The sequence below is a fragment of the Periplaneta americana genome, chromosome 5 (assembly GCF_040183065.1).
Source record: "Periplaneta americana isolate PAMFEO1 chromosome 5, P.americana_PAMFEO1_priV1, whole genome shotgun sequence".
Taxonomy (NCBI): domain Eukaryota; kingdom Metazoa; phylum Arthropoda; class Insecta; order Blattodea; family Blattidae; genus Periplaneta; species Periplaneta americana.
This window is the reverse complement of record NC_091121.1, coordinates 174,275,686-174,290,610: the sequence shown is the minus strand read 5'-3', so window position 1 is coordinate 174,290,610 and position 14,925 is coordinate 174,275,686. Positions and strand designations below refer to the sequence as shown.

Below are 14,925 nucleotides of genomic sequence, written 5' to 3'. Positions count from 1 at the left end.
GGGACTGATTCTCTGGCACGACCACAGCAAAGGAATAAAATGACCTTTGGGGAGGCCGAGACGTAGATGGGAAGATAATATTAAAATGGATTTGAAGGAGGTGGGATACGGTGATAGAGACTGGATTAATCTTGCTCAGGATAGGGACCAATGGCGGGCTTATGTGAGGGCGGCAATGAACCTCCGGGTTCCTTAAAAGCCAGTAAGTAAGGCGTAATAAGATAAGTAATACACAAATTATCAATACACAAATTCATAATCTTAACAAAATTAAACCAAAGAAAATTCAATCTAATCCAAACAATCATTGTATGTATAATAAGAGGTTTACTATCACAAAGATTTTGATTTTCAACAAATAATAAAGTTTTAAAATATTGACCATTGTAATGATACCTAGCCATGAACTTGAATGTTACTCAGAATGTCAGTGATTTCCGATGTCATTTGTAGTTACATGTAAACAGTCCTGCAGATGCGAATTAGTTAATAGTGATTGTGCTTTGTTCCTGAAGTATTTCGCAAGTATGGCTCGAGTGTTTAGGTGCTAAAAATCGGGAAAATATTTATTTTTTATGTCCTAACAATCTGAAAAATATGTGACAAAAGGGTAAATATTTAATTAAGTTTTTATTATTTTACTAGCCGTACCCGTGCGCTCCGCTGCACCTGTTAGACATAAATATAAAGTAATTACATAATTAAAATAGGACATTTGATCCAGGGAACATTCGTGTTTGATAGAAAAATCGTTTAATGTGTTACTTAATTTAAATTGTATTTAAATAATTAAAATGCGGTCATATTGGTCCAGAGAGCACTCATTTGGTGCAATGACAATTCCTTTAACTTGTTTCTTATTTGTTATAACGTGCAACCATAGTTTAATGAAGATTGACATATCTTTTAGTTTTAATGTGTATACTTTATATTAGTTGCTATATGTTTCAGAAGTTACTGTAATAACATTATAGAATTATGTCCACCTAGAGAAACTACACTTTCCAATGGTGAAATAATAATTAAACAATTAATTAACTTCCATATATTACTTAATACAAACACAGAAACATTCTCTTAGGCTATGTTTAATAGCTTTCGATTGTTGTTGTCCAAGGCCCCTTACAGACGAAGTCATTTGTTTTTATTTCAGTACAGCGCCTTGGATGGCGTTGTTATTTTAATTTTAAAACTCATTTATCTCATTAAATATAAGTCCTATCAAAATTTTGTATAGGATAAACCTTATCGGAAAAATGTTTTAAAGAAACTTTTGTTATGTAATATTTTTCATAAAAATTAATAATAAGCGAGATATTTCGATTTATTTAATTCAGGCCCCCTTATAACCCCCCTTTAAATAAAGTATTTTGAATGCCATGTAGCCTAAAATCTAAGTTACAACGAACTTAATTTATATTCCAATTTTCATATAAATCCGTTCAGCCATTATCGCGTGAAGAGGTAACAAACATCCAGACAGACAGACATACAAACTAAAATTTCAAAAAAGCGATTTTCGGTTTCAGGATGGTTAATTATATATGTTAACACCAATTATTTTTGGAAAATCGAAAATTACCAGAAAAACTTTGGCTACAGATTTATTATTAATAAAGATTTTATGTGACTTTAAATAATATACAGTACTCGCCAGTATAAATTATGCTGTCTCACCAACTGGTGAAGAAATACAGTACACAATGAGATTCATCCTCAAGTTGTCCATCACAAAAATGTCTGGCGACTATCGCGGAACACTGCCTTGTACTGGGAAAAAGAGCGTTCTAGCCATTGAGAAACAACATGCACTCCTTAGAGACGTGTTACGCCGTGTCCTAAGTAAATGCGAGCACGAGCGATGCGGGCATCGCGTTAAAACACGCATCGCAAATATCTGCGAGAAAAACCCAAGGTGTCCAATGTAACTGCGTACGGCAGTTTTTAATGCAAAATATCGATTTTTAATGATCGACGTGGACGCATATGGAAAAGACAATTATGCATGAATATTTCATAACTCAGCTATTTATCAAAACATAAAAAAAGACTCTTCACCTTTACGAAAATATGCGCAGGTATGTATGTGTATGTATCTATTAACACTACAATTGGGTATACACCCGGTGGCAGTGATATATAATATACAATAATTACAATTACCCTACATGAAATAATAGTACATTATGCAACGAGCCTATAATGATAGTAATTAAGAAGCGAGTATGGATGTTTATGAAACGAGCGCAAGCGAGTTTCATAATTTTCATACGAGCTTCTTAATTACCATTATAGGCGAGTTTCATACGACTTTTTATGCTCCACCATATTTCTAACTTGAAATTATAGTATTCAGATGTATACATTTTATTTGTATCTGACGAGATCGGAAGTGACCTTGTTCTAGGTCGTGAATTGTGAGATGTGCGCAGACGCGAAAGTATTGATTTTTTCCGAGAAACAATAATGTCATTGACCTTGTGTAATGCCGTTAAACTTGGTATAACTTTGATTATTGAATTCGACATTGAAAAACGAGATGACAAATTGAATTTATTTGAATATTATTTACAATTAACGCTAATTATTATAGTAACAGAACATAACCTTCTGCGACAGTATTGGATTTTCAGCCTCCGTGACTTTCGCTAATTCTCTTTCGATTGCATATCCGAGAATAATCGATACTTGCGGTTTTATAACGGTACAAGGCTGACTCGTTATTGGCTGAACACCTGTAAGCTGAGTTGTCATTGGCTGAAAACACCTGAACTTTAATGAGTAGATGTACTTTAATGACATGCATTAAAGGACTGCTACCAGGTGTATAATTACTACATTTCGGCATGGTCGAGCATAAAATGAAATAAACTTAAATGAAGTAAATTAAAATAAACGTAAATCAATAAATAGCAGTTGAATTAAACCTAGGATTATAATTAAAAACTATTCTATAATAATGCCTACGATAAGCAAAAGTAAATCTAACTTATAAGTACTTCTATTTCGCCCAACTATTACCAATTTAAATAATTACACATCACCTTAATTAATTACATACCAACTTAAGTACATATCATCTTAATTAATTACATATCAACTTAATACTTACATATGAACTTAATTAATTTTATATCAATTTCAATTCAATTAAGTACATGACAACTTAAATAATTACACTGCACCTCCAATTACATTTTCAGTCTAATCTTCTCAACCTTTCCTTAAATGTATTGATTATAAGAGGACCACCCTGAAAGATTGTCGCAGGTAAGCTGTTCCAGTCTACTATTGTGCGGTTAACAAAAGAAAATTTTGCCACGTCCGTTCTTTGATTTCTACATTTAAACTTCCTAATATGATCAACCCTTTCTAAGTATGATGGTGTTGCTAATCTAGCATTGATATCGGTCCATGCTTTGTGTCCCATTTGTGCCTTAAACAATGCGGTGAGTCTGGTTTTTCGTCGCCTTGATTTGAGAAGTTCCCACCCTAAGTCTTTTACTATGTCCTCACCATGTCCCTTCCCCATTTTCACATATTTTGCTGCCTTGCGTTGGACTTTTCTATTGAATCGATTTGGTTTTGTCTGTACGGATCCCAACCTACTGCTCCATATTCCATAATTGGGCGAACAAGGGTTTTGTACGCTAATTCCTTTGACTTTCGGTTAGATTTCTTCAGAATACGCATAGAGAAATGTAGTGCTTTCCAGGCTTTCCTAACTTCGAAAAAAAAAAAAAACTTTATTTTTATTCATAGCGGACAAAGCTTATCCTTTAAGAACATATCTAATGAGACCCTATACTAGAAGAGTTCAAAACAAGATAACGGCCTCATATTTAAATTACCGTTTATCACTTTGAAGAATGACAATAGAAAGGAATGTTATTGAAATCTATTGAAATTATTGTAGAAAATACATTTCATATTATAAAATAATTTTCCATAGCGCTATAATTGACAAGGAATAGGATACTTCTACCAATGCCTCGGAAGATAATGTGACGGAAGGATATCATAATTTCCAACACTCGAAGGCAAGCAATCGTACGTCGAGAGCAGCAGAAAATGTGCGAGACACCTTTTATCAATAATTTTAATTGAAAGTAATTTAATGTTTAAGTGATCTCATTATCACGGGTTTTGAAAACAATAAACATTGATTAAAGCGTATATAATTACATATTTACTTATTTTAAACTTAATTGAATATCCCGTACTATCAGCTATAGAGTCCCATTCTTTGTCAATAGTTAAACGATCCTTGTACTGAGGGTTTCTTTTGTTCCACAACACATTTCTTGTTTGTACATGGACATCATTTTATTTTTACTAACATTTCTAATATTAACCTGGCTATACCTTTGGATTAACGGTTGAGAACCGAAAACACTGTTTGCTACTCCCTTCCACGACTGGAGTTCGATGATACTGGCGTCAAAAACAAACAAAACACTTTACTAGGTATAGGAGGGAAGAAAAGTAGTTCATCCAGTTACGTAAAGTGGGAAATATCGCGATTTTGAGTTAGATAATTTTCATTACGTTTTCTTTAATCAAAATACAGTATTGTATTAACAATAAGTGTTTTTACTCACGAACTAAGCTATCCATTCGGACATATTCATTATGCAGTGTACATTATATTGTCTACGGCACATTAGCGTACAATATAGAGAAAGAAGTTAAATTGAAAAATAATCATAATATGTAGCCTATATTTAAACACTATTTTGAAAATGGTTGCCGTTCATTTCGATAGAGGCTTCAGCTCTTTTTTGCATATTATCGCACTATAGACTATTGTACCTAATTCCAATTACCAGTTTACTCTATAAAAGAGTACCTTACGCACTGTAAATTCAATCTTCACTTCTGTCCGATCCGAAAAGATAAAATTACTCAGACATGCTATCTACTGTCCGTCCAAGTGGTTAAGTGGTTTTGTCGCAGGGCCGTAGAAAGGAGGGAAATTACGTGGAAATTAATTAACGAGGCCCTTTTAAGTTATTTTAAACAGTTGTATAATATTACGTATATGTCCAATTCCTAACAGAAATTAATGTTTTCAGAAAAGAGCTAAGACAGCCCAGCCATAGCCTTTACAGAGGGGCGAACAGAAGCGGGTGGGGGAAACTGGGATGCGACATAGGCAAGCGGACGACAGTACCTGTGCGAGAATATGATTCAATATTGAAAGCTCTTTCTTCACTGGAAAACGTTAACGTATTTCTGGAACGTATTATACTCACTAACTCAATACTGTTTGTGTTTATTATGACCGTAAGGCGACTTTGACTGTAGGACGTTTGGAAGTTTACTAGTAGAGAGAGTGGGAATGAAGTACATTCAAAAACTCAGGTACAATAAAAACTGAAGTAAAAATAAAATGATATCCCTGTACTTCGGAAATTAACACTTCAATTGCTATTGCTTGCCGGACGACATCTGCGGTGAAAATCACACCGTTTTAAATTCCAAACAATGCGTGCGGTGCGGCTTCACAGCATCGTATGAATCGCGCGCGTCTCGTGTTCACGTTATACAACTCCATTTATTACACGCAGAATGATTGTGAACGTCAACCGCAGTAAACGCATCGCACCGCACGCACCGCCTTGCCCGCCTAGGGCTATACTACACGAACGTTAAAAACGTTGCTTTGATAGGCGTTGATAACGTGTGAAAAATGTGTAAACTACACGTTGCGTTAGGGACGCTATGTTTGGTTTCAGAACTGCAATGAATATTATACAAGTTGCATGTGTAGCTCAGCTATGTGTGCAATTAATAAGTCTGTCTCAAAAAAAAAGAGGAAAAGGAGATGGTGGATTCATCCTGCAAACATTAAGAGACTTTAGACAGGAAAGTTTTATACTCCATTTGAAAATCACCGACAGTATCCCGACAAGTTTTTTTCTCTACTATAGAATGTCAATAAAAACTTTTGATGATCTTTTGAATTTAATTTCTCATAAAATTAGGAAAACTGATATTGTAATGAGGAAATCAGTTCATCCTGTCGAAAGGCTGGTTGTAACATTAAGGTAAGTAATAAAATTTGCCTCAATTTGTGATGATTATATTTTTATTTTATACATAATATGTTGAAAACTAAGAAATCAGTACTGACTGAAATTAACAATGAACTCAGAATGATTTGAACTATCGGCAATAACACTCAACGGCGACATATCTGACAATTAGGACATTCTTGATGTTACCCGTTGTTCGACAAGCAGGTTTCTGAACACTTCAGAAACTTTGAAACGGGCTTGAATTGCACGTTCTGGAGGTAAATTGTCCAAGCTTTGTTTCCATCCTTGTCACTCTCTCTGTCTTGTCTTTGTATGGCCACGCTCTCTGATAATGTATTTGTAATATCCCTTGTTGTTCTTCTGTCCCTGTCGAGTGAAGAGATGGTCCCGATTTTGTTTGGGTATCGTTTACATTACCGGTACTCTCATGACCCGAAGTAGCCTGAGAAATAATGCCATCCGGTATGTATTCTTGTTTAGGTGGAGGTATATTCGAAATGGTTTCATTCTCACCAAGAGTAGGTAGTAAAAACTGCATTTGCTTCACAATATCCAGTCTGTTGTTGACGTTGCGTTGGTGACGCACATGCAGTATGAATACGTTTGCAAAACATGGCGTTGCCAACGCAGACCTCTGCGTTGAAACTTCCCAACGTCGAAGCAACGCAACCAAACGCAGCATTTTTAACGCTTGTGTAATATAGTCATGCAATTATACAAGCGATTATATTACCAAAAACCAAGTTCCTATAAAAGAACGTTGTCAACGCAACGTTTTTAACGTTCGTGTAGTATAACCCTCCTTGGACATGGCGTTAATATTGTAGTGTATACGATAAATAGCAATCAAATTACATTTCTGTTTGAAGTATGATGTTTTAAAAATCTTGTATGTGCTTTCTTTCAGTGTTACTCTGGATTACGGGCCCCATAGAATCATACCTGGGACTTCCAGGTGCTGCGAATTGTACATATGCTCAACAAATATGCCCCAACCCATACGTCACATTCTACTTGTATACAACGTAAGTTTCTTTATTAAAGCTTATAACTCAAAATACAGGGCAATTACAAATGATCCATCAGGGTTTGAGTCAAATATTTGCGAAAACTATGGATGCAATATGTTTGTGCTAATTATGAATCGAAAGAAAAACTCTGAAAGTTTACTTTTCCATTGTTGTAATTCTGATGCGTGTAGACCAGTGTTGCCATATTTAATGATAAGTCGCTAAATGTAGGGAATTTTGAATCAGTCTCGGAGACAAATTTTGTAAACTACGATTAGCGACTTTTCTGCTGATTTTTATATTCTTCCACTTTTTCCTTTCTTTTAAGTTAAAACATTCAACTGAAGTCATGCACTTCTTAGTTTTAGAAGAGGCATGGCTGCATGACTGAATAGTCTAATGACTGGGCTTCGAGACTTCGGACCCAATAGAGCAGTTCAGTGGGAAATCCGCATAACGGCGTACTGAGTATAGTGGTAAAGCGTACAGTGGGTGGGGGTACTGTAGAATGAATGCCAAGAAATACGCAAAGGAAAACGCTCTGGATTTGAAGGTTCTGACGAATAATTGGTTTTCATACAAACCTATTTTCAAAGTGTGTCTGAAACTATTACACGGTTAGAAAAGTCAGAGCAAGAGACGCCGGAAGCCCTCAAATTAATTGAGGAAATGACGCAGAGAATGAATGAGACACCAAGTACACCGGTTACTGAACGTGTAAAACATAAGTGGAAATCAATTTTATGTAAAAATAACGGCTATGGAACATTGTGTAATATAAACAGCAAATTAGTAGACATAGAGTCACCCGAGAATAAAGGACTGTCTCTTAGAGATTGCAATAGTGTTAACATTTTTCGTTTTGCTCCTATCACGTCATGCGACGTAGAGCGCAGCTTTTCAGAGTACAAACTGTGTTTGGCAGATAACCGAAAAGGATTTATGTTTGAGACACTGAAAATGTATCTTGTAGTACACTGCAATTCGATACTGTAACTGAACTTCCTAATTACGACCAATAGGATAAATGAAGGAATTAAAATTGATACATGTTTATTGCCACCATTAAAACTGTGTATAATTAAACACAAATGCTTATAACATTTAGGAGAATAAATGCTTTTCATATTCTCTTGACATTGTCATTGTGTAATGTATATTTACTTTCAATGTACATATGTGTGTGTTTCCCCATACTACCTTACTATACTCTATATAGCAACATTATTACCTCAACACATCCCTGCCTTTCACTACCTGCAGCCAGTCAAGAACCTATAGTACACGCATAGTAAACTTGTTGTATCGGGTCCAAAGTCTCGAAGCCTACAATGATTCATACGTGAAAGCCCTGATCTCATATATTTGTGATCAGTGATCAGGGGTGAAAGATGCTGATTCAATTAGTCTCACGGGTTAGGTCTCTCTCTCAATGCTACTGCTCCAACACCCATAAAAGGTGGCAACTTTGATTGACATGTGACGAGTCGCCAGTTCCAGCTAATGTAATCTTGGTTCTTCCCCCCAAACGTGGAGATTTTCCACTCCGAACCTACCCGAAGCAATTGAGTTTTGGGCAGTTCCTGTGAAGCAAATGAGACTGTAGTTTTTGCTGGTTTTAATATATTTAAATATATATCTATAAAGTGTTAGATTTCACAAAAAAAAATTGTGGTCAAACGCTTAGGTGAAAATTTCAACACTTACAATTTACCAGAAAGTGTACTGTCAATGATTGGAGTTCACACCTAAGGAGTAACGGTTAGCGCGTCTGGCCGCGAAACTAGGTGGCCCGGGTTCAATTCCCGGTCGGCGCAAGTTACCTGGTTGAGGTTTTTTCCGGGGTTTTCCATAAACCCAATACGTGAGCAAATGCTGGGTAACTTTCGGTGCTGGACCCCGGACTCATTTCACCGGCATTATCATCTTCATCTCATTCAGACGCTAAATAACCTAAGATATGGCGTCGTAAAATAACCTACTTAAAAAGAAGTCAATGATTGGATCATGTGCAGTGTATTCACAACCATATGTTCCCACACCTTCCACCTCAACATCACAGCCGTCAACAACACAACCAGACCTCGCAGAATAGGGTGACGAAGAGGAAATTATATTTTCTCCGCATATGTATGTTTTCTTATTTTTATTTAGTGATATTTGTTATTAATTTTTAGCGACATTTCTGGGGATTTTTTTAAACAAACTTTTGAGAGATTTAGCTACTTTTTGTTGAAAAGTTTGCGAGATTGTAGTGCGATGTGTTGGCAACAGTGGTGTAGACAGACGGCAGCACAAGCAGTTTTCAAAATCAGTGTTGCCAAGTCAGCGGTTTTGTAGCTAAATCTGGTGTTTTCAGGACTATGGTCAGCTACAGAAGTTTACCGTCAGCGGCTAGCTATTTATTTGGCGTTTTTTGATGATCCCGGCAGAGGGAGACAATATTTTTAAGTTTGTTTTTTTCTGTAAAGATGTTACAATTGTTTTGATATGTACTTGCCAACAACAATATTAGTTAATCATAAACCAGAGATTAATATGGTATTATCACAATTTTTCATTGTGCGAGTATAAAATATCAACGTTTTATGTTAACTCAATTTGGTACAACCATGTCTCTTTCCTGCCTCATCCATTGTTGTACAAATTCGTTGCCACATTCGTTAAACTCTTAGTCTAATCATGTATGCATTCTTTTTGTGAATGAATTGATATGTTTAATCATAAATAGTACATAAAGAACTGAATTATTATTTTCATTTATGATAACTTATATTATATTTCATTCATTCATAGTGTTCTTGCCCATGGGCAGATCTTTCACTACAAACCCAGCATTCCCCAGTCTTTCCTACTTTCTGCCTTCCTCTTTGTCTCCTCATATGATACATATATATTAATGTCCTCTTATACTAAATATTTTTAATTTATCATTCCGCATTGTAGTTTATGCAACACAGACATACTTAAAACTTAAAACCAGATTCATTGTTGGCTGGCACGTCTCCAGCTCAGTGTGAAATCAGATTTCGAACGGACTGGTGTGATTGTGAATGTGATTGTTTCCGAAGTGTACTCTAGATCTACTTCATTCAATTTTGAAGAAATATGCCGCATGAAACTCCATACGTACAAAAGTTTAGAGATGTTTGAAAAAATGTGTGTTGAAAGATTTAGTGGAAGAAGTTGCCGGTGATAGTTGGAAAGCTCGATGTAAATGGTGTAAGGTGATAATAACTGCAAAATATTCAGATTTAATTGTCCATACGATTTTGCATAGAACATACAACCTACGAAGTGATACACGCTTTTCATAATTTAGTCTACATTTTTATAAAATTCTCCAGTTCCTAAAACTTTACGTTTGTATTTAAAATTTGGAAGTGATGTGTTGAGAAAAATCTGGAGTTTTTAAACTACAGTTTAGCGGTTTTTTAAGCTTGTGCAGCGGTAAATGGATTTCTGAGTTGGCAACACTGTTCAAAACACAAAGCGTTCGTAGTTTTGGAATATGAGAAGTCATTTTTCGTACTCCGTGCATTCCGGAGACAGTAGGCCTACCCTGGAACTTCACCGTCAGGTCACCAAAGCATTCTGCAATGGCATCGTCAATTTAAGGCAACTGGTACCTTGAGTAAAGGTAAAAGCAGTGGATGCCCAAGCGTTTCTAATGAAACAGTGGAGCGGTGAGGGTGAGTGTCATTCGCATCAACGGTTAAGTGAGATATGGTCCACTTTGCAATAGGTCCTCTCTACGAAAATGTCCAACGTTTAGAAATGTCCACATAGAAAATTCGTCCAAGTCTTAAATATGTCCTTACCTGAAAAAGGTCCACTGTTAGCAAGTCCTCTTCTTAAAAATGTCCTACGTTTTAATATGTCCACAAATAAATTCGTCCATTTCCCTAAAATGACCGACAAGGAAAACTGCAAGGAAAGTGCCGAGAAATTTATTGTCATTTCAATTATGTTATATATTTTACATATGTAATACAAAAGATACATCAGTTGTTCATCTTGAGGATCACTATATAATTTCAAATATTATCATGTCGTTCTAGGGTATCGAAAAATTTTATTCCTATCTTTGTAAATCTTGGTAATTGCCGACAGTGTTGAAAATTCTCGTTTGATTATTGATATAAGCTACCGTTTATTTACTAGTTGCCTAATATTTGTATGCCCATTAAGGACCTGGATTACTAAATGTTCTGTTTCCGATTGCTGTTGTTGCAAATGGCCAATGAATCGCAAAATGTTTACGTAATGTGCCAATACAAGTCATTGAAATTGAGAGTGGAATCCTTCAACTACATTATTCGTACGCTGTCTGCCATTAATTACTAATTCACAGACGTTTCATGCCTCAGGAGAAAATCTAGGGGGAACTGCCTGCCTTCCCCCTCTTGCCGGATGACGAATAATATAATATGTAATTTCAATGTAAGATGCTAAGTCCAAGATATCGTTCACAAACCTTTCATTTAATAAATCCCAAATAAATTGCAAGTCATTTTAGCGGAATAAACGGCAGTCCCATAATTTCCTGTATTTGGTTTCAAACTTCAGGGTTCTCAATATCCAAATATTGTGCCCTCAGATCCCTGTTGACTACATTTCTCCATATTGCTTCATTGAAGTGGAAAAGACACGCACTCACTAAAGGCTGTGTGATGAATCTCACTGTGAAAAGAGAGAGAAAGGAGATATGTCTTACTTCGTCTGTATTGTTATGGGGATGGGGGAGTGAAGCGATGCCGTCCATCGATCCAGTGGCGGAAGGGACTACTTGATACATTCTGTAGCACAAAATAAGGTAACAAAATATCTCTCTTCGTACTGTATAGTTCCGTCACTGAGCTTGTCTTTCAAGATACTAAGTTCCGGCAGCCTGTACAATAACAAGGTTTTGAAAGGAATCCTGAACATTTACAGCCCTCCTATAATCTCCACTCTCATTTGAAGGGACTTGGTTTTATTGCTACTGAGACAAGTTAAACCTTACCAGGTATACTGCCTGAGAGAATGCCAGTCGACAAGCATTCAGTGCTATAGCAACGAAACACTATTGTTATTCCCAACAAATTATTTCAGTCAGTAACTCATCTCTGTTGAACAACCTTGTATGCTGGACCTTTTTGTATGGACCTTTCGTATGATGGACCTTTTCGTATGATGGGCTTTATAAAATGGTGGACCACATAGATGATGGGCTTTTTCACTCCATGGACAAATTGTATGTAGGACTTTAAATGTTGGACTATTCAGTTTGTGGACATTTTTTTGTGGATCTTTTGTACTTGTGGACATTTTGTTATGGATCTTATAACCTGGAAGCGCATCAATATGCCGCGTCAGTCGGAACTTGATATTCCGCAACCAACTATATGGAAAATTTACGAACTTGATTGCGAATGAAACCGTACCGCATACAGTTACTGCAAAAGCTAAAACCGGAAGACCTCGTGAAACGTTATGAATTTTGTAATTACATGCAGGCCGCTATGGAGGAGAATGACGATCTCTAGTGTTTAGAGACGAGGCCACATTTAACTTGAGTGGCAACCCATACTAGAGCTGAGACGAGATGTTATGGCACCAACCTGCGCGAAGTTTTAAATTGCCGCCCAGTAGGGTAGAGGAGTGGGGGTTGTTTGGGTTACGGTTCTCAAGCTCAGAGCGGCAGGCATACTCTCGGCTCCACAAGTAAAGAACCCTGGCCTCACACCACTTCAGCACAGACGACAGTGATTGACAGGCCAGTTAGGGGAAGCTGTTGCCACGTTTGCTCTTGGCTGGACTCTTTAAATGTATTTTCTTTTGCAACTGGTTGGATTCTTTCAAAAATGGAAAATTCACAACACAGCATTCTCGGCGGTCTCCTGGCGGTATCTTTGTTCACAGTTTCACTAATTGGGGGAGCGTGTCAGTCAGATTTATGGCTTCCTGAACCCAACCCTGCAACGAAGGTTCTTTACTTGTGAAACCAAGAGTACTCTCGGCTCCACAAGTAAAGAACCCTGGCCTCACACCACTTCTGCACAGATGGCAGTGATTGACAGGCCAGTTAGGGGAAGCTGTTGCCACATTTGCTCTTGGCTGGACTCTTTAAATGTATTTTCTTTTGCAACTGGTGGATTCTTTCAAAAATGGAAAATTCACAACTCAGCATTCTCGGCGGTCTCCTGGCGGTATCTTTGTCCACAGTTTCACTAATTGGGGGAGCGTGTCAGTCAGATTTATGGCTTCCTGAACCCAACCCTGCAACGAAGGTTCTTTACTTGTGAAACCAAGAGTATCCGTTTCATCTCTTTCTAAAGACATTCGTCTTACCTTAGTATCACCACTTTCCTACTCAAGAGTCCGAAGGTACCTAATGGAATTACACCCGCTATTCCATCTATATATTTTTATTCTCCATCCTAATTAGACGACTGATCTGTGCTGGAATCAGATGTCCCTAGGTTATGGAAATGTTCTCCAAAATACTGTCCATCACGTGCTCACTTTCAATGTAATTGTTCTCTACTTTCTTCACATAATCGTGCACTGATACCCATTTTTGGAAGAAGCGATTGCAGAGTCGGCCTCTGCTTATGCGTAGAGTATAATTATAGATGAGTCTTCTTAGGACTTCCTCATCAAAATTGTCTACAGCTGCAACAATCTACTTCTTCTTCGGTTGTGTTTTTTCCGGACTGGAGAAAGAATCTGCTGTTCCTGCCTCAATATTTTTCCCTTCGTTCCTGATTCTTGCCAAGGTTCGCTTTGTAATACCAGTGGCAGCCAGTACTCTTGCACACACGCTTTTCAATGGAATTGGTATTCCATTTACAACCTCTTCTGACAAATTTCCATACATTGTATGCTATTTCATGTCCTTGACTATTAACTACTCTATGATTTCACATCTTAGACAATGCCGTAATGAGGGCGCTCAGAAGGACAATGTTTTCAGTATAGCGATAGTAGTAGAACGATCTGAACACTCGGAATGCTAGTAACCAAGTAACCCTACACTCCTCCAGTTGAGTGTGAGGGCGAGTCCAAGCAAACGAACTAAAATGCGTCCCTCGCGCTGGCGCCATAACTTCTCGTCAGGGCTCTACCTCCAAGACTTCATTCCAGTCAACACATAACTCTCTCGCCGTTGGATTGGGCGATGCCTGAAGATGACTTAGCGTTGTTAAAGTGGCCTCCTAGGTCCCCCGACCTAACAGTCCGTGATTTTTTTCTCTGGGAGCGTGTGAAAGACATAGTGTACGTGCCACAACTACCAGCAACTTTGGTTGAGCTCAAGGATCGTATTACAGATGCATTTACGACCATTATCAGGGATATGCTACTGCGCTTGTGATATCACATCGATGTGTGTCGTGTAAAAGAGAAAGTCGGATCGAACAATTGTGAAGGTGTGTCCGAAACTTGGACAGTTTCAATTTATCTTTATGTATCATACATTATTCTGTTATATTTTTCTTTATGCAGCCGCTTAAAACCTGATGAATCATTTGTAATTGTCCTGTATAAATACGTGGAACAACAAAATAAATAAATAAATGACTAACGTTGCCACGCTACAGGACGAGTCGAGATTCATAACGTTACAAGAGATTAAATTTCTCAGGGAATCACAATGTAGATATCCAAAAATTTTCGCCCTTGGAGGAAGACTTGTTTGAAACTTCGTTTCCTGATAACGGAACACCTAGTTGATGAAACTTGAGTCTAGGAAACACCTTGGTGCTCAAAAGTTTAGTTAATAGCATTGCCTATCATTCCAAAGTGAGATATTTATGTTTCATTTAAACCAGCCGTGGCGAAAATGTGACTCGCGAGCACATTGAGCTCGCAATGATAGCTATGCATTTCTC

At 37.2% G+C, this 14,925-nt stretch overlaps 1 protein-coding gene across 5 annotated transcripts in view; it reads left to right on the top strand.

Annotated features, from left to right (window-relative positions):
* LOC138700295 (pancreatic lipase-related protein 2-like) overlaps positions 1 to 14,925 on the top strand; it is a 97,336-nt gene that overhangs the window by 43,322 nt on the left and 39,089 nt on the right. For all 5 annotated transcript variants that reach the window (XM_069826811.1, XM_069826807.1, XM_069826809.1 and 2 more), the window contains exon 3: positions 6,949 to 7,066. In XM_069826811.1, the coding sequence (XP_069682912.1) occupies positions 6,949 to 7,066 (118 nt within the window). The remainder of the gene's footprint in view (positions 1 to 6,948; positions 7,067 to 14,925) is intronic.